The 25460-nt window shown below is 41.5% G+C and overlaps 1 protein-coding gene across 4 annotated transcripts in view; it reads left to right on the top strand.

Moving 5' to 3' along the window:
- ADAMTSL3 (ADAMTS like 3) overlaps positions 1–25460 on the top strand; it is a 371527-nt gene that overhangs the window by 155027 nt on the left and 191040 nt on the right. For all 4 annotated transcript variants that reach the window (XM_018066193.1, XM_018066194.1, XM_018066196.1 and 1 more), the window contains exon 7: positions 6978–7104. In XM_018066193.1, coding sequence (XP_017921682.1) covers positions 6978–7104 — 127 coding nt within the window. The remainder of the gene's footprint in view (positions 1–6977; positions 7105–25460) is intronic.

Raw genomic sequence — 25460 nt, 5'->3', positions numbered from 1 at the left:
CAGCCTCCAATCTTGAATTTTCTAGTTCAAGTTTGATGTCCATTCTGGGAGATTCCATAAATTCCTCCAATACACCATGGGAATTTCTTCAGTCCCCACCCCTTCTCAAATGAACTAGTATTGTTCTTCCCAGATCCACTAGTTATTTAAACTGCTATCTATTAATTTCTGTTTATGACACCACAATTCTCAGTGTCACCTTCCTGAATTCACGTTGTGGTTACCAAGGGTATTTGCTTACATGTCCTCTATCCTGATACTTCAATCAAATTTCTCACATTTCACTTTTTTTCCCCTCTCCACTTTCACCTTTTTACTCCAAAACTAGACTAGCCAGTCTCCGTTGGTGGCCTAACTAATCTCTCTTCCTTTCTCTTCTACTCATAAACCATCTTATTTGATGTTTGCTGCTGCTTCTAAGTCACCTCAGTCGTGTCCAACTCTGTGTGACCCCATAGGCGGCAGCCCACCAGGCTCCCCCATCCCTGGGACTCTCCAGGTAAGAACACTGGAATGGGTTGCCATTTACTGTTGACTAATCTTCCCAAAGGTCAGAGTTTATGACTTTATTCTTTTATTATATATGCTGTCAGTGATTTCCCTTTATAACCACCAGTTAACTTTTGGGCTCTTCCATGAAATAATAATAATAGCTATTTTTGTTCAGTGGAATTATGCCTTTTTGTTTTACACGTTTTTGACAATGAGTTGTTATGAAAAACAATTTAATCTGGGCTAAAGAGGAGCAATGCAATCCAGTCAATGTTTGGACACTGAGGCTTTGAAGACTTGAGTAGAAGTTGCATAAACCAAGATGAGGAAGAGAATCCCAGGCAGAAGAATAGAGTTTGTAAAGAGATGTGACAGAGTAGGTATGTTTAAGCATCTTTGACTCATTTTGTAGAGCTGAGGTGAAAAAATACCTGTGGGACAAGGCTAGAAGTTGAGACTGCAGCTATAAGTGGAAACCAATCATGAACTGATTCTCAAACTTGTGAAAGGAGCCAGTGAAGAATTTTTTTAAGAAATAGCTCGGTTGGAACTGTCTCTAGGAAGGTCAGTGCCATGGGCGGAGTGTCAAGTGGCAATATGGCAGATATCTGGGGAAGATGGGGTCAGAGCAGATAATAAGTTAAGTTGGGATAACAAGAGGACTTCCCAGGTGGCTCGGTGGTAAAGAATCCACCTGCCAGTGGAGGAGACCGAGGTTTGATCCCTGGGTCAGGAAGATCCCCTGGAGGAGGAAATGGCAACCCACTTCAGTATTCTTGCCTGTGAAATGCCATGGACAGAGGAGCCTGGCAGGCTACAGTCCATGGGGTCACAAAGAGTCAGACACGACTGAATGACTGAGCAGGTGCACAGGATAAAGGTGGTTTTCAGTGCTGAATTAGTCCCTCTAGAATGTGTGCTTCCTGGGACTTCCCTGGCAGTTCAGGGGTTAAGACTCCATGCTTCCAATGCAGAGGGTGAGGCACAGGTTTGATCCTTGGTTGGGGAACTAGGATCAGATGGAAAAGAAAATTAAAGTAGAATGTGTGCTTCCTATCATGTTTTTGTGAGTCTGATGGGCAAGTGGATTTTTTTGGGCAGGTGGTACCTTGATGAAAGCTGAGTGCTCTTCTGGTAAGGCCATTCAGGTCAAAAGAATTGTGTACACTTCTTCAGATGTGACTCACATGCTTCTCAGTTGAATTCAGTATCTTTCCTTCCACGGGATGATGTTCACATAAATTCCCTTTCCTGGACAGTGTGGCTGTGGCTGTCCACAGTTATCAGGATGGGAGAAATTAAACTGTGTGGTTCTCTCTGATTACTTCGGGATCAATGAACTGAGCCCTGATGTTCACTTAGCAGAGACTACAAATAATTTTTGCAAGTGTGTTTAGAGTTTGCTTATTTACATGACTGTGTCACTGTGCTCCTAAGAACAACCTACCATGAGTCTGAGCACAGCATCTAACATTAGACAACTATACTCACTCAATGAAATTTGCTTCTGCTTTAGGGGCCTGGTTTTTACCAGAAATAGGACCTGTTTGGAACCAGATCTGCAGAACAATTCTAATATATCTTTCAGGTTTATTGAATTCCTTGACAACTGGGTAAATGAAGAAATCACTCTGTGTTTCTAGTGAAAAGAATAGCATCCAACACATACTGGATGTTTACTCAGGGTCAGGCACTGTCTAAGCCTGTGGCTGTGTTAGCTCATCAGACACTCTGAAGCCGAGATTGTCATTATCCTCACTCTGTTCATAAGCAAACTGGAATTTGAAGAGGCTAAGTGATTTGCCCTGATGATACAGCTAGAAAATGGTAGAGCTGGAATTTGAACCCAAGAAACTGAATTCCAAAATCTGTGTTTAACCTTTGCGCTCTATTGATGATATTTGTACTTTTTGTGTTGCTGCAAGTATCACTGAAGTTTGTAACTGGAAACGAGATGAGATTCTAGTAGACGACAGTCAGCGCAATAGATGAATGATGCTTAGACAGTTTAGGATAGAGGTTGAAACTCAAATATTTACACCCCCCTCAGGGAGGAAGACTGCTCAGGTGTAGTCATAGTGAGTCACGAGGGCTGTCATGAGCTGGAGAATATATACCTGCTTGTTGATGTGCTCAAGGGATCAACCATATATAAACATCAGTTTTTGTCAACAGGAGCCAGAAATCTAGATTTTAATGTGAAGTGTTCAATTTCAAGCAACACCATGATGTTAATGACCTTGCTCTATCCATCAATAGTTAAGTAGAACTCCAATATAATACAGACTAGGTTTTCCTTCAGTAATAAACAACCCCCCAAAAGCTCCATGGCTTAAAACAAAGATTACTTTTAACTCATGCTACTTGGCCAATGTGGGTCAGCAGGGGTCTCTGCCCTGAATGTCTCAGAGACCCAGACTGAAGGAGCCTTTATTTGCACACACGTTTTGCATAATAACTACAGTAGTGAGGAGGGGAACGTGTGACTCATGCCCTGACCCTTGAAGCTTCTAACCAAAGTGATGCAGACCTTAGACTCATATTTCATTGGCCAAAGACAGTCAGTGACCACACTTATTTCTAAGGGAGTGGGGAAGTGCAGACCTCCATGGGCTGAAGGGAGAAACTAATTATTTATGAATATTCCTATTGACTGCCATAGCTCCATATACTCTGATTTTTCAGGCAGAAATGTTAGAATTTTTGTAATGTAGAATTCAATTTTCAGAGATCTCAAACAGAAGTTGACTCAAAAAATTATTTGCTTCATGAAGGATTAAATTTGACTGATCTGGGAAATTCAGAAACTGATCTGGAAATTTGCTCCATCTGGAGTGAAGACCCTGATTTAAACACTGACTTCTATGAACAGTGTAAGAAATCATAGGCCAGAACTATGAAATAATCCTTCACTGAAGTGACGATTTATATATGAGTATTTATTCCCCAAAGCACTGCTCATATATCTTAAATTTATATTTATATTATCCCCTGTCTTGTGTAACTTGTCTCATCAACTGCACTGCAAAATAGGAATCCCATCTTATTAATTTAGACTCTGTAATGCTTGGCTCTGTACAAATTGGCTGTGTGGATGTTAATACATTTTATTGATATGTTTGTCAGTTAGTGATCTTTAAATCATTACAGCTAGAGATCTTGACTTCAGGAGAAGTCACTGAACTTGAAAATGCTTCAGGCAATTCTTAAAAAGCTGCTCATTGTTGATTATGATGAGATCTGAAAGCCAATATTCAGTAGTCCCTCAATTTCTAGGGCAGTTTTGGCTTATCTCCTATGAATCACAAGACAATCAGATCTTTTCAGATATTATTTTTCTGTGATGTTTTCACATGCTTTTTTTGGCTGCAAGATTTGGATGAACTATAGCTTTAAAAATTATAAAATAAATACCAGTGCTCAGGGAGGTATTTGATTGCCCAAGATCTTGCAAGGCTGTAAACACTCTTCAAAATAAGCCCATCCTAGCTCCTAAACCCACACCCTTCCTGGATGACCAGATAGAGAGTGATTCTCATTCTCATGAAATGTGAAGTGCTCAGGGACTCACATGTGTGAGGACAGAGCTTGGCCCAGGAACAGTATTTCTATAATTTAATGGTAGAATTACTCCCCTTGGAGAAAGTTGCTTGAACACAAGTTACTCATTGATTGAATCTTAAAAATGCAAGTATGGTTCCAAAATCAATCACTCTTAAGTTATTCCACATGTATTTAGTAAATATTAATATAATAGCCTGTGTAACTGGGTTTGTTGTTGTCCATCTGCTGATACTAAAGGTGAGGAAGGTAGAGCATAGTGATAAGATTCTGGTGTCAAGAGGACCTGGATATTCAAACAATATACTAGTTGTGTAATGTAGGAAAGTCATGTAACCTCAGAAACAGTCAGATGCCTAATTTGTAAATAGAGATAAAAGGTATCAAAAGGTGGCCATGAAAATTAAATGAAATAATGTGTATTACATGCTTGGCATAGCCCAGCATTCAATAAAAATCAACTATTATTATTACTATTTCACTATTATCTTTATAAAAATTCATATAATCAGAATGAAAGGGTCTCAAAGGATTCAGCTGCTCATCAAATAATTTAATCCCCTCTCCAGTTTTCCTGTCCCAAAGTCTCCTACCTAGCCTGTGATTAAATATTTATTGTTGGATAACTGACTCTAAATACGTTCTCATATTGAACTAAATTACACCTAAACCTGTAGCTTTCACCGTTTGAAAATACACAGAACAAATGTAAAGCCTTTCTTCACGACATCCCTCTGTGAATTTGAAAATATCTCTAATCATAGGCTTTTCCTCAAACTTCCTTGGAACTTTTCCCACCTCCCCCTGAAACTTTCATTTGATCTTGTTCCTTCCCTTCAGCAGCAGCACTTTGGAAAGAATAGTCTATAGATGTGGTTTCGACTTCCTCCAGTTTTATATTCCCGTCAACACCTTGGATACAGACTCTGATCCAGCAGTTCCCCCAAGCTGAAGCGTAGGGGCTCAACCCGGGAGTCCAGGCAAAATGAAAAACAGAGAGGTGATTCAAGGGACTCTCTTTTGTTGAGCCCTTCAAGTATTCTAGTCACTGTACTAGGAGTTTTACATGTATTTTCTCATTTCATTCCTAGTATAGACCCTGTGTGAAGTATGTCCCAAGTGTCTTTGTTTCACTCTTGAGGAAAATGAGTCTCCTAGAGTAGTTTGCATTGTTGTATATCCTGTATCTTGAGAAGGGTGGTAGGGCTGGGTAGTTGTAATCACGCTGTTTGCCTCCATGGTCTCTGCACTTAACCACCAGGCATATAAATACAAATAACACTGAACGTATGCAGAGAGTTGGAAATAAATCAGCTCATTAGTTAGTGTATGTCATGTAAAAGTCATATTTAATAAAGTAAAAAGAAATATAAGATGTAGCCCTTTTTCTCATATAAGGAAGCTCACAGTTCAGCAGATACACACACACTGCTCACAAAAGCTTCCCTCATAGCTCAGTGGGTAAAGAATCTGCCTGCGATGCAGGAGACCCTGGTTTGATTCCTGGGTTGGTAAGATCTGCCGGAGAAGGGATAGGCTCCCCACTCCAGTATTCTTGGGCTTCCCTTGTGGCTCAGCTGGTAAAGAATCAACCTGCAATGTGGGAGACCTGGATTCAATCCCTGGGTTGGGAAGATCCCCTGGAGAAGGGAAAGGCTACCCACTCTAGTATTCTGGCCTGGAGAATTCCATGGACTATTAAGTCCATGGGGTCACAAAGAGTTGGACACGACTGAGCGACTTTCACTTCACTTCACTTCACTCACAAAAAAGTAATAATTCACAAGAGACTAAAGGATGCAGTATAAACATATTCTGAGATATCTCTCTTGTTAATTCCTTATATTTTAAAAATTATTTATAAAAGTTTTTATAAGAATTATATACACACACATATATATACATATACAAGTAAAGATATGTAGGTATAAATATAGATAATGATACAGAAGGAGATATAAAGATCCAGATACAGGATAATGAGAGAGATGGATTTATCAATATGAATAAGATATAGGTATGTGTGTTAGTCGCTTAGTAGTGTCTGACTCTTTGCGACCCCATGGACTGTAGCCCACCAAGCTCCTCTGTGCATGGGATTCTCCAGGCAAGAATCTTGGAGTAGGTTGCCATTCTCTTCTCCAGGGGATCTTCCCAACCCAGGGATTGAATCCAGGTTTCCTGCATTGCAGGCAGATTCTTTATGATATGAAGACCAGGGATGTAGGTATAGATTGAGATTAAAACAGAAAAAAATTAAACTATGGATCAGAAGGATATATATCAACCTCAAAATAGTGGTCATCTGGGGGAAGAAGTGAGAGAGCAGGACTAGGGTAGGGATAGAAAGAGAGGGAAGGGGTTGGGGGAAGAGGAGAGAGGAAGTATTTGTAATGTTCCTTTCATTTTATGTACATAAAATAGCTGAATAGAAGTATAAATAAAAAACTAAGGGTGAGAATGTCAAGGGGCAGCCTCCATTCATCTTTAATTCTTTGGTCTTTGGATAAGAATCTTATATATAAATGACATGGTGGTGTAAAGCTTTATATGTTATTATTTTTGAGTTTTTTTGTTTTGACCATTTTTAAATTCTGTATTGAATTTGTTACAGTATTGCTTCTGTTTTATGTTTGGGGATTTTTTTTTTTTCTTGGCCATGAGGCATGTGGGATCTTAGCTCCCTAACCAGGAATCAAACTCACATGTCCTGGGCATTGGGAGGCAAATCCAAGTCCTAACCCCAGGACCCCTAGGGAAATCCCTTTATTTATTATTATATATTTTAAAATCTATGTTCTCATCAAAGAGAGCCAACTCGTACATTTAAGAAGGATAACACCATCAGTATGATTTCTGAAATACATAAGGTCTGATATGCCCATATCTCTACCCACTCCTGGCTCGCCATCTTCTGTCTGCAGGCAGTGGGCTGCGACCGGCAACTGGGGAGCAACGCTAAGGAGGACAACTGTGGTGTCTGTGCTGGTGACGGTGCCACCTGCAGGCTGGTGCGGGGACAGTCAAAGTCACACGTGTCTCCTGAAAAAAGTAAGTTTTAACATTACCATACAACAGCATGTGCTTTACACTGTCTGATAGTAAAATAACATTTTCCCATTGCTAAAGTTTTTAGGTAGTAAGAGCTTTTGACTGGTGTTCTAAAAGACACATTTCTCCCCAAAAGTGTAATAGATAAAATTTTTATTCCCATTACCTCTTCTTAGATTACCTGTTTCTTTGAACTTTTGCCAATACAGAGTACAACTATTATTTTTAATTTGCTGATTTTTTTAAGGTAAACTAGGAGTCTTTATTTCTTTTTCCCCCTTTTGATTGCTAACAAGGTAGAAAATATCATCCTGTATTTATTGAAATATTGTCCTGTATTAATTGTCCATTTATACTTTTTTATCTTTCAATTAGCTGCTGAAGTCATTTACTCTTTTCCCTATTTGGATGGTGATCTTTTCCTCACTTGTATCATGAATATATACTATTTGTTGTAACTGTTTTTAATATTCTCAGTTTGTCATTTGACTTTCAGTATTGTTTGTAGAATCGGTAGTTTCTAAATTATAGATACCCAGAATTCTCCACCTTTTAAGTTTGGTAATAGCTGCTTAATTTTTTTAAAAAAATTAGGGGTCAGTCAACTTTTTCTGTAAAGGGTTAGAGAAGAAATAAGGCTTTTTTTAAGGGCTTTTTAGCCTATATAGTTTCTGTCTTAGCTACTCAGCACTGCTGCTGCAGATGAAAAGCAGCCACAGGCAACCAGTGAACCAATGGGAAGAACTGTGTTCCAATAAAGTTTTATTTACAAAACTAGCCTGCAGGCTAAATTTGACCCTCAGGGTATAGTTTGCCTACCCCCTGCCTTAAAGAGAAAAAATTATATATTTATGCCTTCTGCCAGTGCTTTTTGTATGTGTGTTCCTACTTTAAAATCTTATTCCTTTGAGTTTATTTGGATTTAACTTATGAAACAGAAAGTGAAAGTGAAAGTCACTCAGTCCTGTCTGACTCTTTGCAACCCCATGGACTGGTCAATGGGATTCTCCAGGCCAGAATACTGGAGTTGGTAGCTGTTCCCTTCTCCAGGGGATCTTCCTGACCCAGGAATCAAACCAGGGTCTCCTGCATTGCCAAGAGATTCTTTACCAACTGAGCTATCAGGGAAGCCAAAAGTTTATTTATTTTTTTGGCCACACTGATTGGCTTGTGGGATCATAGTTCCCCACCAGGGATTGAACCTGTGCCCCTTGCATTGGGAGCACAGAGTCCTAACCACTGGACTCCTAAGGAAGTCTATGAAATGGGGATTTTACTCATTCTCCCCAAATGGGGAGAACCTTAGAGGAGGAGTAGAGGGTGGACAGGGTTTTCCAGGCAGAGGAAACACAAAGTTCATGGTGTGATACTAGAGTGAAGCCTGGACTTTCTTGAGTAACCTAGGGTTGCACATTGGTTAGGGTGGGAGGAAAGACACAGTGGCATTCAGAAGGAATCATAAAGGCCTTCATTGTTGTGAATCACGTTTCAGGTTAAGTGAAGTCATTACAGCAATTTAGGCAGTGGAGGGACTTGATTAGATATGCATTTTAATGAAGTGATTCTGGCAACTTGTGGAGGTGAGCCTGGAAGCAAGGAGTCCAACTAGGATGCCACAGTTATCTTCGTCGGGGTTGTAGTGAGGTGGGAGAGGTAAAGGAGCAGAGAGGGCAGAGAGATTTAGGAGAGAGAGTCAGCAGAGTTTGCTAATTCATAGAGTGAAAACTGTAAAAGAGAAGAGGAAGCTAGAATGATGCAGATTTCCCAGCCTGAGCAGCTGGGTGGATTTCTTTTCTGTCCATCTGGGGAAGGAATGCATGGAGAGGAGATGCATACCAAAAATAAGGGTTCACCTCCTTGGGTTTTCTTCTTTCCAGAAATGTGGCCCCATAAGTATTCAGTGCTTTGTTACTTTTCTGATACCTTTAAACAGATGTTAATTATATTTTGTTTGGGGTGAAAGAGTTGATCTGAAATGTGACAGTCCATTGTTAATGGTCTTTAGTTATGCATTTTTTAATACATATTTTTTTTAGTTAATTAACTTTTTATGGCTGCATCGGGTCTTAGTTGCAGCTAATGGGATCTTCCATCTTCATTGTGACACATGGGATCTTTAGCTGCAGCATTCGAACTCTTAGACCAGGGATCAAACCTGGGCCTCCTACATTGGGAACATGAAGTCTTAGCCACTGGACCACCAGGGAATTCCCTTTAGTTATAAATTAACTGAGTTTATCCAAAGAGAGTATATACAATATATTAGGAAGGCATGAGAATTTAGCCAGGGAAAACATTTGAGGGGATTCAAGTGAAAAGATAATGAGAAGAGTAGGTAAACTCAGAACTTAGCAGAAGCAGTATGGGAGCTGAAGGAATAAGTAATTCCAAAAAAGGAGGTAATAGTCAGCCATGTGAAATGCTGTTTCGAGGTCAACTGGAATAAAAGTCCAAAAATTTCTCATTGGCAATTTGAAGCCAAATCTGTGACCTTAGCCAGAGTGGTTTCAATGAATTTCTGGCTAAAACCAAAGCCTGATTGCAGTGGGTTTAGAAGTAAATAGAAGATGAGTGAATGAATGGAGGGAAGGATTTTCCAAGGACTAAAGGAGAGGGTACACAATCATACCATGTTAAGAACTGAGTAACTACTCTAGGTCCCCTTGGAGAACATGGTGAGAAATTAACTGTGTTCCAAAACAGTTTTTTTTTTTTCTTTTCTTTTTACACTCTGTTCATTAGGAGGTAGAATCAGCTGCTTGAGAGTGAAGGCTCTCAAACAGATTCACCAATGGGGATAATAATTATGCTCAGCTCTTAGGGTCATTGTGAGGATCAAATTAAACTACGTATGAAAAGGTGTCTGACACATAGTTAACATTGGCTGAAGGATAAGGGGAGATTACCCTACTCTCTAGCCACCTTTTCTTCATTGGAAGCTATGATCTCTACATCACTTCCATCTTCTTTAGGATAAAGCATTGGCAAAGGGATTAACAGTAAAAAAAACAATTTCAGTACAACAAAATATCCGTGCAAGCTTTAGGAATAATTGTGGCAGAAGGGTGCTTAGTGACTTGAGAAAAAGGTTTAAAACATTTAATACTTTTGAATAATTTCTGCAAAGGAAGAGCAGCTGGAGCTCAGACACACATCCCTAAAGGGAGCTAGTAGAGCTGGGGGCATGCTGCTGGCAAGTCCAAGCTCTGTCTGCCTGCTCTAGGGCTGAGGCTAAAGTTAGCAAAGATGCCTGCCTGCCTGTGTGAAAACCTGGTGCTTCTCATCCTTGCTTTTCATTATGGCCCCTTCATGTCTGTTACTGCTCTGAATCTGGCCAACTGAAGCTGTTTTTGGCTGAGATTTTCCGTGGGCCATATGGAAGCACTTCCCTATAATGATGCTTTGTGTGAAAGAAATGTGGGAAATGAAGCCACGTCTCTCCCTGAGTGTGCATCCCCAGGCCTGCAGAGTCCACCAGGCTCCTTGGGCCTCACCTTGCCAAGCCATCATTCCTGTCTTCCCCAAGTCTCACGCTGAAGGAGGCCAGGGCAGGGAGATGCTGTTGGCAGAGCCCTGCTAGCAAGAAAGTGCATGAGGCTGCTCTTGGGCCCTGTTTCCATCCTGCAGGGAGGCAGATTCAAGGTGGAAGAGCCTGGAGCCAAAACCTTCACTGTGAGAAATATCAGAAATTAATCCACATACAACATGCACATTTCCTGTTCAGAGGGAGGAGGAGAGAGGCTAAACTCACAACTGGCATCCATAGCTTTGGCTGTTGGAACAGAGAGCTGGAGGCCACTCAGCTTTTTAAGGAGAGAAGAGTCTAAAAACAGCAACAAAAAAGCATACACCCCTGATTGGAGCATTTGGATTTGGTACTGGAGGACTCACTTGTATTTCCAGATTTTGCCATTGTTTTGACCTTGGCCATAGAAGGACCATGCACCCCTGAGACAAATAAATAAATAAGCTTACCTTGTCTGATCTGTTTATAGAGTTGACCCTTGAACAATACGGGTTTGAACTGCATGGTTTTCCATTTTCTTTAGCAGTAAATACTACATGAATAAATGACCTGTAGTTGGTTGGACCCACCCACGTGGAACCACAGATAACAGAGAAAGTGTATATGGAGAGCTGACTATCAGTTATACTCAGATTTTGTGGGGGTTTTTTGGCTGTGATGCATGGCATTTGGGATCTTAGTTCCCCAATCAGGGATTGACCCAGCCCCCTGAGTTGAGAGTGCAGTCTTAACCACTCTGAAAAGTCCCTATGCTATGCTTGGATTGTTGACTGGAGGGGGTTGTTGCTCCTAATTGCCACCATCCCCACCCCCTGCATTGTCCAAGGGTCAGCTGTACATTTTTCCCTGGTGACAGCTAAGCTTATTGATGCAGTGACACCTGAGGCTGACCTGCAACCCCATAACCTTCTTACCAAGCATCCTTGGGTCTCCAAGAAAATACAGAATCCTGGGCTAGGCGAACTGTGGGGCTGCCTCACAGGGCAGTTCTTACAATGTTTTCTCTTCATATAGTTTTTTTTTTCTCTTAATATGCTCTTCATTTCTGTTTTGACTGTTATTTCCAAAAACCATCTGTATACTTAACTTATTCCATGACAAAGAGGACTGTTATTGACTATAACAGGCTTGCTGAGGTGGCAAACAGATTGTTCTCCCTTCCTCCTGCCTTTTTACCTCGTCTCTTTCTGCCTCCCTGCCTTCGTCTTTGTAGGGTGAGATTCTGGTTGATAGTGCTGTATGCCAGAACTGTGTCTGGCAAAAGAATATTCAAACCAAGCACCCTGTTCATTTTATTTATTTTTTACATTAAAAAAAATATTCTTGGCCCCACTGCACAGCTCGTGGAGATCTTAGTTCCCCAACCAGGAATAGAATCCTTGCCCCCTGCATTGGCAGGCAGATTCTTAGTCACTGGACCACCAGGGAATTCCCAGACTCCATTCATTTTCATGGGATATTTAATTCACAAGAGAGAGCATGGCATGGAAGGAGATCTCAAGATTGAAAATGTAGGGCCCTTGCTTTCACCCTTGCCTTGCTCTTCCACATGTTTTTGTGCATCTTCTATGTCCTCTGCAAAAAAAAAAAAAAAAAAACCAAAAAAAACACAAGAGGACAATGACATGTAGGGTTCTGTTAAGAAGGAATGTTATGGAGGCTGTTTTTCACAGAGTATCCACACTGGCCAGGAACTCCTGGCTTAATACCTCTTTGTAAATTGCCTTCATATTTACACTTACTTTAAAATCCATGCCCCTTCTCATGACTTTCAAAGTCTTATTATCTGGCTTTTATGTCATGACATGTGTGCTGTCTTGCCCTCATTCACTAGTTTGTAGTCATCTCGATTTTTTGGAAGATTTTTTACTTCCCAGGGACCTTTTCCTCCATGGCTTTTGCACTGACCAATCCCTGAGCCTAGAACACATTTCTCCTAGCTCTTAACTTGGCTGTCTCTTTCTCAACCTTGAGCTTAAGCATCACCTCCTCAGAGATATTTTCCTTAACCAATCTACCTAAAGTCAGCCCTTCTGTTTTCTATTTCCTTCTTAGTCTTTATTGCAAAAAGTAATTGTTTCATTTACAGTTGACTCTTAAGTAACATGGGTTTGAACTGCACAGGTTCACTTATAGGCAAATTTTTGTCAATGGTACATACTGCAGTACTGACATGATCCTCAGCTGGGTGAATCCCCAAATGTGGAAACTTAGATACAGATACAGAGAGATAACTATAAATTATACCCAGATTTTCAACTGCATGTAGGGTCAGTGCCCTTAACCCCTGTGTTGTTCAAGAGAGAGCTATATTTGTTTGCTTAATTCGTCTCTCTTGCTGGTCATATGTTGCAAAAGTGGACTCTGTATTTATCATTTTCATCATTTTATTCCTGGAGCTTGTAGGGTACTGAGCATGTCAGAGGAGCTCAATAATGTTGCACGAATGAATACAGGTTCTTCACTGGAAATAGCTCTGCTTCCCATTATGTTTTTGGTGAGACTAAATATTGTGCAACAGAATTTTGGGACTGGAATTTTTGGACTGGGGTAATAACCTCTTCTTGGCCACTCTCTGTGATCTTAGGCAAGATCACAGGAACTTGCACTTTTTCATCTGTGTCCTGAATCTGTTAGCACAGATCATGTCTAAGACATCTTTTAGTTCTGAAAATCTATTAAATATATTTGTACTTTATTCCTTATTTTAAAAAGCACAGACCTTGAGGTGGAATGGAGGTCAGAGAAGTTAGTCCTAGGATCTCATAGGAAGACTTTTCCAAAGATCTAATGAAAAGGTTCCACAGAAATGGCTTGTCTTCCTAAAGAGCCCAGGAAATTTTACATGTTTATATTGGTTTACATGGGCTTCTCAACTTGAAATTCCCTCTCTTTGGTGATAAGGATGGCTTCTACCCCTCAGTACAGGGAGATACCCTCCCCTGGAAGCTTTGTCCCTGCTTTTGTCCAGTGAAGGGACACAGTGTCCTCACAATGGCTGTTTCTTAGTACCTTTAATTCAAAATAATCAGTTCAGTTCAGTTCAGTACTCAGTCGTGTCTGACTCTTTGCGACCCCATGGACTACAGCATGCCAGGCCTCCCTGTCCATCACCAACTCCCGGAGTTTACTCAAACTCATCTCCATTGAGTCCGTGATGCTATCCAACCATCTCATCCTCTGTCATCCCCTTCTTCTTCCGCCGTCAATCTTTCTTAGCATCAGAGTCTTTTCAAATGAGTCAGTTCTTCTCATCAGGTGGCCAAAGTATTGGAGTTTCTGCTTCAACATCAGTCCTTCCAATGAACACTCAGGACTGATCTCCTTTAGGGTGCACTGATTGGATCTCCTTGCAGTCCAAGGGACTCTCAAGAGTCTCCAATACCACAGTTCAAAAACATCAATTCTTTGGTGCTCAGCTTTCTTTATACTCCAACTCTCACATCCATACATGACTACTGGGAAAACCATAGCCTTAACTAGAGGGACCTGTGTTGCAAAGTAATGTCTCTGCTTTTTAATATGCTGTCTAGGCTGGTCATATCCTTCCAAGGAGTGAAAGTGAAGTTGCTCAGTCATGTCCAACTCTTTACAACTCCATGGACTATAGCCTGCCAGGTTCCACCATCCATGGGATTTTCCAGGCAAGAATACTGGAGTGGGTTGCCATTTCCTTCTCCAGGAGATCTTCCCCACCCAGGGATTGAACTCGGGTTTTCTGCACTGTAGGCAGACGCTTTACCGTCTGAGCCACCATGACTGCAGTCACCATCTGCAGTGATTTTGGACCCCCCCCCCCCAAAATAAAGTCTGCCACTGTTTCCACTGTTTCTCCATCTATTTGCCATGAAGTGATGGGACCGGATGCCATGATCTTCGTTTTCTGAATGTTGAGCTTTAAGCCAACTTTTTCACTCTCCTCTTTCACTTTCATCAAGAGGCTCTTTAGTTCTTCTTCACTTTCTGCCATAAGGGTGATGTCATCTGCATATCTGAGGTTATTGATATTTCTCCTGGCAATCTTGATTCCAGCTTGTGCTTCGTCCAGTCCAGTGTTTCTCAAGATGTACTCTGCATAGAAGTTAAATAAGCAGGGTGACAATATACAGCCTTGACATACTCCTTTTCCTATTTGGAACCAGTCTGTAGTTCAATGTCCAGTTCTAACTGTTGCTTCCTGACCTGCATACAGATTTCTCAGGAGGCAGGTCAGGTGGTCTGGTATTCCTATTTCTTTCAGAATTTTCCACAGTTTATTGTGATTCACACAGTCAAAGGCTTTGGCATAGTCAATAAAGCAGAAATAGATGGTTTTCTGGAACTCTCTTGCTTTTTCCATGATCCAGCGGATGTTGGCAATTTGATCTCTGGTTCCTCTGCCTTTTTAAAACCAGCTTGAACATCTGGAAGTTCATGGTTCACGTATTGTTGAAGCCTGGCTTGGAGAATTTTGAGCATTTCTTTACTAGCGTGTGAGATGAGTGCAATTGTGCGGTAGTTTGAGCATTCTTTGGTGTTGCCTTTCTTTGGGGTTGGAATGAAAACTGACCTTTTCCAGTTCTGTGGCCACTGCTGAGTTTTCCAAATTTGCTAACATATTGAGTGTAGCACTTTCACAGCATCATCTTTTAGGATTTGAAACAGCTCCACTGGAATTCCATCACCTCCACTAGCTTTGTTCATAGTGATGCTTCCTAAGGCCCACTTGACTTCACATTCCAGGATGTCTGGCTCTAGGTGAGTGATCATACCATCGTGATTATATGGATCATGAAGATCCCTTTTATACAGTTCCTCTGTGTATTCTTGCCACCTCTTCTTAATATCTTCTGCTTCTGTTAGTTTCACACCATTTCTGTCCTTTTGTGCTCATCTTTGCATGAAATGTTCCCTTGCTGTCTCTAATGTTCTTGGAGAGATCTCTAGTCTTTCCCATTCTATTGTTTTCCTCTATTTCTTTGCACTGATCACTGAAGAAGGCTTTCTTATCTCTCCTTGCTATTCTTTGGAACTCTGCATTCAAATGGGTATATCTTTGCTTTTCTCCTTTGCTTTTCACTTCTCGTCTTTTTACATCTGTTTGTAAGGCTTTTTCAGATAGCCATTTTGCTTTTTTGCATTTCATTTTCTTTTGGATGGTCTTGATCCCTGTCTCCTGTACAATGTCATGAACCTCTGTCCATAGTTCATCAGGCACTCTGTCTATCAGATCTAGTCCCTTAAATCTATTTCTCACTTCCACTGTATAATCATAAGGGATTTGATTTAGGTCATACCTGAATGGTCTAGTGGTTTTCCCTACTTTCTTCAGTTTCAGTCTGAATTTGGCAATAAGGAGTTCATGATCTGAGCCACAGTCAGCTCCTGGTCTTGTTTTTGCTGACTGTATAGAGCTTCTCCATCTTTGGCTGCAAAGAATATAATCAATCTGATTTCAGTGTTGACCATCTGGTGATGTCCATGTGTAGAGTCTTCTCTTGTGTTGTTGAAAGACGGTGTTTGCTATAACCGGTGTGTTCTCTTGGCAAAACTCTATTAGTCTTTTCCTTGCTTCATTCTGTACTCCAAGGCCAAATTTGCCTGTTACTCCAGGTGTTTCTTGACTTCCTACTTTTGCATTACAGGCCCCTATGATGAAAAGGACATCTCTTTTGGGAGTTAGTTCTAAAAGGTCTTCATAGAACCATTCGACTTCAGCTTCTTCAGCATTTACTGGTCAGGGCATAGACTTGGATTCCTGTGATATTGAATAGTTTGCCTTGGAAACGAACAGATATCATTCTGTTGTTTTTGAGTTTGCATCCAAGTACTGCGTTTCAGACTGTTTTGTTGACTGTGATGGCTACTTCATTCCTTCTAAGGGATTCTTGTCCACAGTAGTAAATATAATGGTCATCTGAGTTAAATTCACCCATTGAAGTCCATTTTAGTTTGCTGGTTCCTAAAATGTTGACATTCACTCCTGCCATCTCCTGTTTGCCCACTTTCAATTTGCCTTGATTCATAGACCTAACATTCCAGGTTTCTATGCAGTATTGCTCTTTACACCATCAGACCTTGCTTCTATCACCAGTCCCATCCAGCAACTGGGTGTTGTTTTTGCTTTGGCTCCATCTCTTCATTCTTTCTGGAGTTATTTCTCATCTGATCTCCAGTAGCATATTGGGCACCCACTGACCTGGGGAGTTCATCTTTCAGTGTCCTATCTTTTTGCCTTTTCATGCTGTTCATGGGGTTCTCAAGGCAAGAATACTGTAGTGGTTTGCCATTCCCTTCTCCAGTGGACCATGTTTTGTCAGAACTCTCCACCATGACCCGTCTGTCTTGGGTGGCCCTACATGGCATGGCTCATAGTTTCATTGAGCTAGAGAAGGCTGTGGTCCATGTGTTCAGATTGGTTAGTTTTCTGTGATTGTGGTTTTCAGCCTGTCTACCCTCTGATGGAGAAGAATAAGAGGCTTATGGAAGCTTCCTGATGGGAGAGACTGAGAGGGAAACTGGGTTTTGTTCTGATGGGCGGGGCCATGCTCAGTAAATCTGTAATCCAGTTTTTGTTGATGGGTGGAGCTGTGTTCCCTCCCTGCTGTTTACCCGGGGCCAAACTCTGGTGGAGGTAATGAAGATAATGGTGACCTCCTTCAAAAGATCCCATGCATGTACTGCTACATTCGGTGCCCCCAACCCTGCAGCAGGCCACCAGCAACTCACGCCTCTGCTGGAGACTTCTGGACACTCACAGGCAAGTCTGGGTCAGTCTCCCATGGGGCCACTGTTCCCTTCTCCTGGGTCCGGGTGCACGAGGCACTGTTTGAGGCGTCCAAGAGTCTTTTTCCCAGTCCTGTGTAAGTTCTCGCAGCTCTGTGGTGGGGTTAATGGCAACCTCCTCCAAGAGGGTTTATGCCATACCCAAGTCTGCTGCACCTAGAGCCCCTGTCCCTGTGGCAGTCCACTGCTGACCTGTACCTCCACAGAAGATGCTCAGACACAGTTCTATCTCAGTCTCTGTGGAGTCCCTGGGTCCTGGTGTGCACAAGGTTTGTTTGAGCCCTCTTAGCATCTCTGGCGGGAATGGGATTTGCTTCTAAATGCGAATTTGCCCCTCCTACCATCTTACTGGGGCTTCTCCTTTGCCCTTGGACGTGGGGTATCTCCTCACAATTGCTCCAGCGCCTACCGTCTTACTGGGGTTTCTCTGACCTTGGACGTGGGGTATCTTCTCAAGGCCAGTCCAGCAAAGCGCAGCCGCTGCTGGCTGTATGCCAGTAATCGGTATGCCAAAATAGCATATTTGCGGGTATCCCATTACAGAGTCAGAGGCAAGTGGCTATTTAGTCCTTACCAGGCTCTGGATTTCTTAGCTGCAGTGTAAAGGGCAGAGAAGAAGGGTTAAACTCTGATTCTGGGAAACATCGGACACAACAATGTTGTCAGGTGCTGTATGTAAAATAGAACCCTCTCTTGTTTAGTAGCTAAGTTGTGTCTGACTCTTTCGAGACCCCATGGACTGTAGCCCACCAGGCTCCTCTGTCCATGGGATTTTCCATGCAAGGATACTAGAGTGGGGTGCCATTTCCTCCTCCAGAGGATCATCCCAACCCAGGGATCAAACCTGTGTCTCCTGCATTGGAAGGCAGGTTCTTCACTGCTGAGCCACCAGGGAAGGCCTCAGTTCCCTCTGCCATTTGCTATTCAAAACTAGTCCTGGAAACCAGCACAGTAGCATGTACTGTTAGACACTCTGCCTGGTACATATTCTTTGGGGGTAAAGGCATTTTAAGCCATTAGAGATCTACACCTCCAGACTGGGAGCAGATGTTTCTACATAGACACCAAGGCTAATAGCTAAGGACACTCATTTGCAGATGTAGCAATAAACACCACACATGCTGTAGCACATGAGCAGCTCAGGGCAGGGATGTAATTACAGCAGAGGTGTAGAAATTGGGTTTCAGCTTGCAGCAGTTTCTCTCACCAAATCCAATCCCTGCCGAGTCCCCTGTCTTCTTTTAAAGGATGGTTGTTAATTTCTGATTTTTATTTTGCCCAACTTTGTTCCTTGGCATATTTCATTTGTCCCACCTCTGTGTCAAAAGGAAGTAAACAATCAGCCCTGCATTTTCAGAATCCATGTAACCACACACTGGCTTTCTCTTCTTTCATCTACCAGTCCTCCACCACACCCACAAAGGCACAGATAAATCAAACTTGACTATCCTACAGACTTCCCTGGTGGTCCAGTGGTTAGGACTCCATGCTTCTGATGCAGGAAGTGCAGGTTCTGTTCCTGGTCAGGAGACTAAGATCCCACATACCATGGTGCAAGACCAAGAAGTAAAAACAAGACAGAACAAAACTTGACTACCCTAATTTGGAAAGCTGTCAACCCCTGTTCTATACAATGTTGTTTTAGGTTAAATGATGCCAAGTGGTTATATGTGTGTAAGAGTATTAATAAACACCATTTTTGTGTTTATATGTTTTTCAATTTACAAAAGGCTTTCACATTCATTATCTCATTTTATTTTATTTTTTAATTATTTTTTTAATTTTTACTTTATTTTACTTTACAATACTGTATTGGTTTTGCCATACATTGACATGAATCCACCATGGGTGTACATAAGCTCCCAATCCTGAATCCCCCTCCCACCTCCCACCCCATATCATCTCTCTGGATCATCCCCATGCACCAGCCCCAAGCATCCTGTATCCTGTATCGAACATAGATTGGCACTTCATTTCTTACATGATAGTATACATGTTTCAATGCCATTCTTCCAAATCATCCCACCCTCTCCCTCTCCCTCAGAGTCCAAAAGTCCATTCTATACATCTGTGTCTCTTTTGCTATCTCGCATACAGGGTCATCATTACCATCTTTCTAAATTCCGTATATATGTGTCAGTATACTGTATTGGTGTTTTTCTTTCTGGCTTACTTCACTCTGTATAATCGGCTCCAGTTTCACCCATCTCATTAGAACTGATTCAAATGTATTCTTTTTAATGGCTGAGTAATACTCCATTGTGTATATGTACCACAGCTTTCTTATCCATTCATCTGCTGATGGACATCTAGGTTGCTTCCATGCCCTGGCTATTATAAACAGTGCTGCCATGAACATTGGGGTACATGTGTCTCTTTCAATTCTGGTTTCCTCAATGTGTATGCCCAGCAGTGGGATTGCTGGGTCATAAGGCAGCTCTATTTGCAATTTTTTAAGGAATGTCCACACTGTTCTCCATAGTGGCTATACTAGTTTGCATTCCCACCAACAGTGTAAGAGGGTTCCCTTTTCTCCACATCCTTTTTCTTCAGTTCCCTTTTCTCAGCATTTATTGTGTGTAGACTTTTAGATCGCAGCCATTCTGACTGTTGTGAAACGGTACCTCATTGTGGTCTTGATTTGCATTTCTCTGATAATGAGTGATGTTGAGCATCTTTTCATGTGTTTGTTAGCCATCCGTATGTCTTCTTTGGAGAAATGCCTATTTAGTTCTTTGGCCCATTTTTTGACTGGGTCGTTTATTTTTCTGGAATTGAGCTGCAGGAGTTGCTTGTATATTTTTGAGATTAGTTGTTTGTCAGTTGCTTCATTTGCTATTGTTTTCTCCCATTCAGAAGGCTGTCTTTTCACCTTACTTATAGTTTCCTTTGTTGTGCAGAAGCTTTTAATTTTAATTAGATCCTGTTTGTTTATTTTTGCTTTTATTTCCAGTATTCTGGGAGGTGGATCATAGAGGATCCTGCTGTGATTTATGTTGGAGAGTGTTTTGCCTATGTTCTCCTCCAGGAGTTTTATAGTTTCTGGTCTTACATTTAGATCTTTAATCCATTTTGTGTTTATTTTTGTGTGTGGTGTTAGAAAGTGATCTAGTTTCATTCTTTTACAAGTGGTTGACCAGTTTTCCCAGCACCACTTGTTAAAGAGATTGTCTTTAATCCATTGTATATTCTTGCCTCTTTTGTCGAAGATAAGGTGTCCATAGGTGTGTGGATTTATCTCTGGGCTTTCTATTTTGTTCCATTGATCTATATTTCTGTCTTTGTGCCAGTACCATACTGTCTTGATGACTGTGGCTTTGTAGTAGAGCCTGAAGTCAGGTAAGTTGATTCCTCCAGTTCCATTCTTCTTTCTCAAGATTGCTTTGGCTATTCGAGGTTTTTTGTATTTCCATACAAATCTTGAAATTATTTGTTCTAGTTCTGTGAAAAATACCGCTGGTAGCTTGATAGGGATTGCATTGAATCTGTAGATTGCTTTAGGTAGTATACTCATTTTCACTATATTGATTCTTCCAATCCATTATCTCGTTTTAAAGGAAGATTTAAAAAAATTAAAAAAATTTAAAAAGGAAGATAAATATTATTTTCAGTTTTTTCATATAATTATTATTAGAATTAGCATTTATTCGATACTTTTCTTCTTTAAAAAAGCTCCTCTATTCTTTGGGAATGGAGAGAAGATGGAGGGTGGTGTGTGTGTGTGTGTGTGTGTGTGTGTGTGTGTGTATGTGTTTGAGCCTAAAAGAGCAGAAGAATAAAAAATGCAGGGTCAAAAAATAACATGAATTATGCATGACCGAAAGTTTTATTCAGTAAAATACCCAACCAAGTTAAAAAAAAAAAAAAAACAGAGATGGAAAAGTGAGAATGAGATTGTCACAGTGAGGGTAATAGAAAAGTTCGTCTCTTTTCTTGTGTTACATTGGAATGTATGTATTTAGGTGGGTGCAGTTCTAACTTGACTTTATAGTGCAAATAAATGATGTGGTATAAAGCAGTCCTCCTGGGCTGAAACTGATGTTTATTGATTAGTTAATATTGTGTGGACAGTTTATTTCCTGTACATTTTGCTACTTAGCAAAGCAGTGATCTCTGTGGCAGGAAATGAGACATAGAAAAAAATATGATGGAACAGCTGGACTTGAGCGTTTATGTGTGGGAGGGAAGTCAGTGGAAGCAAACTTAACATATCGTTAGGTCAGCCCAGTGATTGCAAAATCAAACAAGTGAGGTCCATAAAATCAAAGTGTAATGAGTGTACTTGTGCTGGGAGAGTGGGAGTTTATACAGTGACAACTGGGTCTCAACAGTAGAAGGGTTAAGAGTGCAGTGTTTGGTTCTGACCCCAGCCCTGCTGCTTGGAAAGTCTGTGATCTTGGACAAGTCACTTAAACTTGCACAAGTTCAGTTTTCTTGATTGTAGGAATGGCTTTTTGTTAGAACAAAGGAGGCAGTTTTCTCAAGTCACTCAGGATCGTGCCTAGGGGCATCGTATGTGTTCAGCCTGGTTTTAATGACTCGCGCTTACCCAGCCCAACTGCTGGTTAGGTTTTCTTCTACATCCTTTGCATGTATTTTGTTTTCAAATCCTCTCAACAACTCCTTGAAACAAGTATTACTATTCTCATTTTACACATGTAACTGAGGCACAGAGAAGGTAGGAAACTTGCCCAAAGTCACACAGTGGTTGTAAGAGGTGAAGCTGGCATTCCAGGCCAGGTTGCCTGACTCTGTGGTCTGTGATCTTAGCCATGATTCCATATTTCCTCTCCCAGTAGTTTGTAGAATAATAATAATTTTAAAAAATGCAGAGTGTGTTGAGAAGAAGCCCTGAAAGATGACATAGTGAGTAGCAGTATCAAGGATATCTCACCCCAAATTTCAATGGAAATGTTTTGAAGTAGTTCCAAACAATGAAGGTGTTCAACAGGAACCAGTTCCCAGTACCACCACCAAATCTAGATTTCCCAGTCGTGGACCTGCTGTTATGAACATTGTTTAGATGGGGTAGAGAAGAAACCTTCTGCTGTCTGCCATGTTCTCAACCATTGGATTCTATACCATTAGAGAGTATAATATTTTAAAGAGGCCCCACAATAAGACCTGATTGGTGGCCTCATAAGCAAACTTGTGAGAGGAGGTTTTAAGTGGTGTCTCCTTTACCTGTCCTGAAACACAAGATACAGCTTGCTCCTGTTAGCTCCAAACTGAGGAGGATTTACCTGGAGGCCGTTTGTCTGGGGTTTAAGTATCCCAGTGTGTGTAACAGGGGAGACAAGAAAGCGTGTTAGCAGTGTTAATATCAAAGCTAGTAGAATCTTGCATGCATGCATGCTCAGTCACTAAGATCTGACTCTTTTGTGACCCCATGGACTGTAGCCCACCAGGCTCCTCTGTCCATGGGATTTGCCAGGCAAGCATATTGGACTGGGTAGGCATTTCCTCCTCTAGGGAATCTTCCCAACCCAGGATGGAACCCATGTCCCCTGCTTGGGAGACATTTTCTTTACCACCAGCACCACCTGGAAAGCCCCAAAAATAAACATTAAAAAATGTACAAAGAAAACAATAGCCCTATAGGTCTGTAAGGAGAAATTGAAGCAAATAAAACTGTTACGAAGACTTGAACACACTTAGTAGGAACTAAGTCATGTTACATTAACAGGTATTATTGAGCACTGCATTTTGAGAGAACATACTGTCTTTTCAAACATTTATGGACCATTTACAAAAACTGATTCTGTGCTAGACTCCAAAGAAGATTGTAAAAAACCCCAAAGCTCAGTAAAACAGAAACCGTTAGTAGAGGCCTCGCCCTGCAGCTGCGCCCATCCATTCTTTGCTCTCTCCCATTACAGAGGAACAAGTGTCCGTCTTCCTTTCCAAGGCTAATTAATCCCTCCATCTGCGTCCTGGATTCCAGCCCCCTCTGCTTCCTCAGAGATCTCACCCCACCTATCGTCTCTCTCCTTTATCCTCTCTCTCTGTCTCCTTTTCCCATCAGGGTTAAATGTGACCAGATCTCTTCCATCTTAAATGGAAGTATAATTTGCAGAATATATGTGTGTATGTATATGTGGGTATATTTATGTGTGTATGGATAAGATATATATATCTTCCCTGGTGGCTCAACAGTAAAGAATCCATCTGCCAATGCAGGAGATGCAGGTATAACCCCTAGGTTGAGAAAATCCCCTGGGAAAGGAAATGGCAACCCACTCCAGTATGGAGTTGTAAAAGAGTTGCACATGACTTAGCAACTCAACAACATATATATTTTACATAATTATATACATAATATATGTGTATATGTATATAGATTTTTTAAACTCTCCACATCTCCAGCTGCCACCCTAATCTTTCACTTAGCTTTATTGACAACTTTTGGAAAAACTGTTTACATTTCCTGTGTCTCCGTTTTTGTCATTTATTCCTCAGATGGCAGCCTCCTGTGCTTACTGCCCAGTTGATACTATCTTTATGAATCCCATTAGCAAGCTTTTTACTGCTTCATCCAAAAGGCACTTGAAGCCCCAGTGGAGGACCATTTAGTGCTGCTGGCCCCTCCCTCTTTAAAATTCTCTTTCTCATCAGGGTTCTCCCTCTATTTCTGGTCAGACCTAGAATTGTGCCTTTCTGCAGAATGGTGGAGAAATCCTGAAAAGTTGGGACTGTAGAACCACCCAACTTCCTGTCCTAAAGACCTGGAGTTTTCCCTTACCCTGGTTCAATGCTGTCGGAAACACAGCTCACAGATGCTCCATAGTAGCATCACACAGAGGCTGCTGGATGGACACATTCTTGGGCTCCACCCTAAGCTTGTGGGACAGGATTTCTGTGGGAGGAGCAGGAATCTGTGTTTTAATAAGTTCTCAAGGTAATCCTGGGAGGTGCTGCTCTGTAAAAGTACCACAAGGACATGAGATGTATCAAATATTAATATACTATGGAGAGTTACACAAACAGACGGGAATTGCAGTTTAGGAGAGAGCATTTAAAACTGTACAGTGGAGATAAGTTTTCTGTAATCTCAGTTCAGTTGAGTTCAGCTCAGTCACTTAGTCATGTCCGACTCTTTGCGACCCCATGAACTGCAGCACGCCAGGCCTCCCTGTCCATCACCAACTCCCGGAGTTCACTCAGACTCACGTCCATCGAGTCAGTGATGCCATCCAGCCATCTCATCCTCTGTCGTCCCCTTCTCCTCCTGCCCCCAATCCCTCCCAGCATCAGAGTCTTTTCCAATGAGTTAACTCTTCACATGAGGTGGCCAAAGTACTGGAGTTTCAGCTTTAGCATCATTCCTTCCAAAGAAATCCCAGGGTTGATCTCCTTCAGAATGGACTAGTTGGATCTCCTTGCAGTCCAAGGGACTCTCAAGAGTCTTCTCCAACACCACAGTGCAAAAGCATCAATTCTTCAGCGCTCAGCCTTCTTCACAGTCCAACTCTCATATCCATACGTGACCACGGGAAAAATCATAGCCTTGACTAGACGGACTTTAGTCAGCAAAGTTATGTCTCTGCTTTTGAATATACTATCTAGGTTGGTCATAACTTTTCTTCCAAGGAGTAAGTGTCTTTTAATTTCATGGCTGCAATCACCATCTGCCGTGATTTTGGAGCCCAAAAAAATAAAGTCTGACACTGTTTCTACTGTTTCCCCATCTATTTCCCATGAAGTGATGGGATTGGATGCCATGATCTTCGCTTTCTGAATGTTGAGCTTTAAGCCAGCTTTTTCGCTCTCCTCTTTCACTTTCATCAAGAGGCTTTTTAGCTCCTCTTCACTTTCTGCCATAAGAGTGGTATTATCTGCATATCTGAGGTTATTGATATTTCTCCTGGCAATCTTGATTCCAGCTTGTGTTTCTTCCAGTCCAGTGTTTCTCATGATGTACTCTGCATAGAAGTTAAATAAGCAGGGTGACAATATACAGCCTTGACGGACTCCTTTTCCTATTTGGAACCAGTCTGTTGTTCCATGTCCAGTTCTAACTGTTGCTTCCTGGCCTGCATACAGATTTCTCAAGAGGCAGGTCAGG

This window comes from Capra hircus, chromosome 21 (genome assembly GCF_001704415.2).
Source record: "Capra hircus breed San Clemente chromosome 21, ASM170441v1, whole genome shotgun sequence".
NCBI lineage: Eukaryota > Metazoa > Chordata > Mammalia > Artiodactyla > Bovidae > Capra > Capra hircus.
Note: the sequence above shows the minus strand (reverse complement) of the source record. Positions and strands in the feature narration are given on the sequence as shown.